Raw genomic sequence first — 6,000 nt, 5'->3', positions numbered from 1 at the left:
CCTGTCAAATGCTTTGCAAAACCCTAGTCTCCGGAAAGCAACTTACAGGCTCCCAGATGGTACAATAATATCAAGAAATGAGCCAGCACAACCAGCTCAAGCTTCTTCACTGTTATCCAATGCTCTTCAGAATCCTAACATTCGAAAAGCAAGTTACAGGCTTCCCGATGGAACACTTGTATCCACTAGCACTGATGAAGCCGCAGACACAATAAATTCCTCACCATACCTGGGAAGTGCTCTACAGAATATTAACCTACGTAAAGCATCCTATAAACTACCCGATGGCTCTCTCTTTTCTCGAAACCAACCAGCAGAACAGTCATCCTCTCCACTTCTTTCGAGTGCTCTTCTAAATTCAAACGTTCGTAAAGCTTCCTACAGGCTTCCTGATGGAACCCTTTTGACTAAGACCTCTGAACAAGAACCAGAGAAATCAATTTCGGCTAATTTGTCAAGTGCACTACAAAATGTTGGTAAGGCCAACTATCGCTTACCTAATACCTCTGGCCTGTTTAGAAATCCAAAACAAGAACAAGCTCCCCCCTCAATGCTGTCCAGTGCCCTTCAGAACCAAAACCTTCGTAAAGCATCTTACAGATTGCCTGATGGATCAATTGTGACAAGAGGTCAACCAGCTCAAAGTAAATCTCCCACATCACCCTTTCTGGGAAATGCCTTGACGAATGTTAACTTACGCAAAGCATCCTACAAGTTGCCGTCGACACTGGGACGTTCTCCAGAGGACCCAAGGTACGCAGTAGTGACCCCTCAGATTCAGGGCCAGTTTGGTGAACACTGGGCTCAAAATCAAATACTAGATCTTCATGAGCCAGATGATGTCTGGTCTTCAGAAAGAGTCCTCCCTCATCATACTGTTCAGAACCTCACAAAATGGTCCATGTATAGGGATGAAGAACTGGAGAATTTTGTCATCCCTGTGTTTCCTGGCCAAGAGACAGATAGCACAGAACCTACGTGGCTACCAGATAGAGAAGGTGAACCTCAAGGGAACTGGTATGACAAGGTAACATAACTGGCATATAGTTGCTGTATAAAAGAAGCTGTTGCTTAGGTTTTTTGTTGTTGTTGCTATCTAGACTTTACCTGTGAAATTGTCATACACTAGAAATAAATACACTAGAAAAATATCTGTGCCACTAAAATGATGCTATAGTATGACTGATTTGAAGCTTCAGATTAAAAGATTAGATTAGAAAGACTGAAATTTAGGTTTAAAACTTTGGGTAAAAAATAATGCCAGGCAAATATAAAATGAAAATATTATGACTTGTTTATTTAGTGGATATTAGGCAATATAGACTATGGATGACTGCATGGATAGATGGATTGATGTTTTTATAAAAATAATCAACATAAAATATAAATGACTGGGCAAACTCAAAAGAAGAACAACAGCCATAATGCACCAAAATACACCTGCCACGCCAGCTATTACACCAGCATACAGGTATCAATTCAACAGAGTAGCAGCATATTACATTTTTTGACAGGAATGAAAACAATGCTGCGAGAGACAGAAATACAGTGTGTTCAATTGATTGTGCATGCCAGTTGCTGATGAAATATCTTAGAAAAACTCTCTCAGTAGACAAAAACTCAATAAATCCACACATGCCCTTGCAAAGACTATAAAACTTGTAAACCTGTACCTCACAGCTTTATTTTCATCTTTCTAAAATTCAATAAGACATCAACCCTGACTAATGTCTGTAAGGAAATATAGTGTGAAATATTGGCCTTATATCATGATTGGTTTAGTCATTGTTTACACAATATTTTTCTTTTACTGGAATGCTTTTTAGATGTACTCAATTCGAAGCCTTCCCACAATGCTGTACCGTGAACGTGCAGAGGAGGATGGCTTTGAGGACATGACACAACTTGAGTATGAAATTATTGAATAAGATGAATGCTATTTAACTGTACACACACACATACAGTATATATGATAACTGAAATTTTGTGTTCAAATTTAAAAGAAAATGCTTTCGTAAAGAATAAACCTCTTTACAGGGAGCTGCATGAAGGTGCTGTGTTACTGAATTTGAAGAAAAGGTTTGAACGCAATTTGATATATGTAAGTAAATTGTATGCAAAGTCCACTGCATATTTGCATATCTTAGTTATAAAGAAACACATAAATGTATTATTCATGTGCTTCTTTAGAACTAAAAAGTATGTATTTTAAAACCACTGGTTAAATAAAATTCAAAGCTATTATACTGTAAAATGTTCATTGCTAAAAATTTTGTGAACTTTAAAATAATACAAATTCTAATTAAATTAATTAATGAGCTGTCATCAAAAACAGATTATGAACAAATAATTTTGTTTTCTTCCAAGACTTACATTGGAAGCATCCTGGTGTCTGTTAACCCATACAAGATGTTCAACATCTATGGAACAGACATGGTTCTGCAACACAAAGGACATGCGCTCGGAGAGAATCCTCCGTAAGTTCATTCATTCATTCACTCACTCACTCACTCACTCACTCACTCACTCACTCACTCACTCACTCACTCACTCACTCACAATATTAAATGAACAAATAAATTAATTTATATTTTTTGCACCTTAAAACTATTTAACTGGCACTTTTATAAAATGAAATTTCTTATCAATACAAGGCTAATTCCTTATATTGTACTTTTTTCTTTAATGTTTTGTGGTTCTCCATTGTGTCTGCAGACATCTATTTGCTATTGCAAATGCCTCATACACAAAAATGATGGATGCCAAAGAAAACCAGTGCATTATTATCAGGTAGGGTTTAGGTACACATCTGATTATCTCACAGAATTGTGAAGTGAACTCTGTTCAACTAACCTAACTCATTATAATGTTGTATGGAAAGATCAAATAAAGGAATTGTCAGAATTCAAATGATCTATGATCTATATCCTGTCACCTCAAGTAGTCTTTTACACTGATGGAACCATCAGTGTCAGTTCTACTTGACACAACTGATCACCTGGATCACTTAGCTAGCTCTGACGGAGATAGCTGTAAGGAAAGACTACTGATGTCTAGGCCAATGATTGCACCAGCAGATCATGTCTCTGTGAAATGCACCCATGGCTGTTCAGAGTAGCTGGAACGACAGTCAAACTCAAGCATTCAATTTCACCTCTGTCTGATGATCAGACACCTAGCTCATTACTTAAGTGAATAGCAAAAGACAAGGAAATCGGTTCCTCACATGCCAAGCTTCATTGTGTGCCAATTTAAAGTGCAATTAAGTAGTTAAACTAGTAATTTAGGGGGTTACAGTCATCATGTGGTTTAAATGTGCTTATTGCCTTTCAGTGGGGAGAGTGGCTCTGGTAAAACAGAGACCACAAAGCTAGTTCTCCGGTACTTAGCTGCAATACATCACAAACAGAACATCACACAGCAGGTATGAGTTAAGTTTATAAATGCTTTTTAAACTATTAAAACTGTTCATGTACAATTTATAACTCATCTTTTTCTTCTATTTTACTTTTATGCAACGGTACAGATTGAGGTATTGTACTTTTGTATGGCCTTCTGTTGTTTGTACCCTATATGTTGCATGGGTTGTTGCACTTTGTGATCTGCAACATGTGCAAACAGTAAATATTAAGACTTGCCAAAGATTGTATCTTTTTTTAAAAGTGCATTTTGTCTTATTGCACTAGCAGATTTTTTGCTATATCTGCAGAATGCAGTAATACAATATACACTCACATTCAAGATATAATCTATGAACGCGTGCCTCATGCAGTGTTCCTCTTTTAAGTAAATTTATCTTGTTTTAAGTATTTTAGATAGTTTAACAGGAATTAAAAGGACAGTACTTTGCCGTGTTGTACAAATTACAGCAGTTTATTACTACATCCTTCACGTAGTTAAGTATTTATGGCTTAATCTACAGATTCTCGAAGCAACTCCTCTTTTAGAGTCTTTTGGAAATGCCAAAACCGTACGGAACGATAACTCCAGTCGATTTGGGAAATACATGGAAATATTTATGGAAGCGTAAGTTCATCAATATCATGTCTCTTTACTGAGCTATGGATACACCTAAGAGGAAGCATCTCTTTGGAGTACCTTTACAACTGAAAGAGGATAACAGGGTCAAGATTAACATGAGGCTAGTTAAAATGCCTGTATGTTGACGTACATGGGTTAAGTTGCAAATTACATATTAATGCTTGTCTGATTTCCTGCTTCAAATAGAGGGGTAATCAGTGGTGCCATAACCTCACAGTATCTACTTGAAAAGTCCAGGATTGTGTTTCAGGTATTCTTCATAATGCTCGTATGGACATTTAAAAGTTCATCGTTCAATAAACCAATTCTTTGCAGAAATTTGAAATGTTAATTTCCTTCATTTTTATCTCTTAGGCCAAAGACGAAAGAAACTATCACATTTTTTATGAGATGCTTGCTGGCCTTCCGTCACAGCAGAAACAGTCTTTATACCTTCAAGACGCAGAGACGTATTATTACCTCAATCAAGTGAGGCCAGATCATTATAGCAATAAAAGCCTCAAAAATTCAAAAGCGCTGCTGTTAGACTGCTTTTCTCTTTCATGGATGCTCTTTTTGGTTTCAAGGGTGGAGACTGTGAGATTGTTGGCAAAAATGATGGGGAGGACTTCCGCAGGCTCCTCAGCGCCATGGAAATACTTCACTTCAGTGCCGAAGACCAGAGCAGTATCTTCAGGATCCTGTCTTCCATCCTCCACTTAGGAAATGTCTTCTTCGAGAGATATGAGGTACAATGAAACTCAATCTAATGTATCCTGCTCACTTGGATTTCCCTCATGTTGCTATGTTATGATGCTCTTTTTCAGTAGTGCCATGAATTAAGTGAATTTTTATTTTACTTTTTTTTAATCTTGGCAGACTGAATCTCAGGAAGTGGCATCAGTTGTGAGCGCTCAGGAGATCCGAGTGGTGGCTGAAATTCTACAGATTTCCCCAGAGGGTCTACAGAAGTCCATTACTTTCAAAGTCACGGTAAGGAAAAAAACCTGCTTGGTAATGGATTCAATACTAAACAAAATATTATCACCTGTTACATTACACAGATGTAGTTTCTATTTTTGGATATGCTTTATACTTAATTGTAATTTCTGCATGATATCCATTCATCCTTGTCACTAAACAAGCTGATGTAAAATTTTGAACCCTATTTGATATACTGTATGTAAATTGCAAAGTCCAATGCATATATATATATATATATATATATATATGTATATATAGTTTCTTTAGGACTACGAAGTATGCATTTTGAAACCACTGGTTTAATAAAATGAAAATTATATTATACTGTAAATATATTATTACTAAGGATTTTATGTGAAAAAAATTTATTACATTCTAATTAAATTAATTACATTAATGCACTGTTATCAGAAGTTGAGAATGAACTTTTGTTTCATTTCAAGACTTGCATTGTCAGTAATAAAACAAAAAACAAAAAAAAAAACAATCCAGAGCTCACATTTAACCACTTTTACATTTATTTGCCCGCCCATGTCATATCCTTACTATTATTTATTGACTGAATACATTTCATAGCATATGCCAGCATATGGGTTTCTCAGAACTAGCATTATTTTCTGAGCCAATTTTGTGATCATTTTTTACTGGATGTAGGAAGTCAGTTTCCTTGAAGTACACACAGGTGTAGTTCAGCAAATGAACATGTTAAACTAACAGTTGAGAATCACAAAGAATCAATTTTGAACAAATGTTTTTTTTTTTTTTAAATGTTCAATTAAAAAGCATGCTGTCTTTCTCTATAACAGATGACAATGGTCATACATTTTAAGTGTGACTTAATGACTTGAGTGTCTTATCCCCGGTTTCACAGACACTCTAGTCCCAGATTAAAATGCATGTCTGAGCTGTTTTAAATGAAAGAAACTGCTGACTGATCTTAAAATATGTTTCATTGTACATCAAGATGCACACCAGTAGTGTTTTTATCTAAGGCAT

General features: G+C 36.0%; 1 protein-coding gene across 1 annotated transcript in view; it reads left to right on the top strand.

The window, feature by feature from the left end:
- Positions 1-535: 535 nt before the first annotated feature.
- LOC306858592 (unconventional myosin-XV-like) overlaps positions 536-6,000 on the top strand; it is a 40,374-nt gene continuing 34,909 nt past the window's right edge. Inside the window, exons 1-11 of the mRNA XM_079399187.1 lie at positions 536-1,027; positions 1,827-1,909; positions 2,038-2,101; positions 2,368-2,477; positions 2,716-2,790; positions 3,334-3,424; positions 3,923-4,026; positions 4,228-4,291; positions 4,396-4,509; positions 4,608-4,769; positions 4,900-5,013. Coding sequence (XP_079255313.1) covers positions 551-1,027; positions 1,827-1,909; positions 2,038-2,101; positions 2,368-2,477; positions 2,716-2,790; positions 3,334-3,424; positions 3,923-4,026; positions 4,228-4,291; positions 4,396-4,509; positions 4,608-4,769; positions 4,900-5,013 — 1,458 coding nt within the window. The 5' untranslated portion in view covers positions 536-550. The remainder of the gene's footprint in view (positions 1,028-1,826; positions 1,910-2,037; positions 2,102-2,367; positions 2,478-2,715; positions 2,791-3,333; positions 3,425-3,922; positions 4,027-4,227; positions 4,292-4,395; positions 4,510-4,607; positions 4,770-4,899; positions 5,014-6,000) is intronic.

Source organism: Barbus barbus (genome assembly GCF_936440315.1).
Source record: "Barbus barbus genome assembly, chromosome: 3".
Taxonomy (NCBI): domain Eukaryota; kingdom Metazoa; phylum Chordata; class Actinopteri; order Cypriniformes; family Cyprinidae; genus Barbus; species Barbus barbus.
This window is presented reverse-complemented; position numbering and strand designations above follow the sequence as displayed.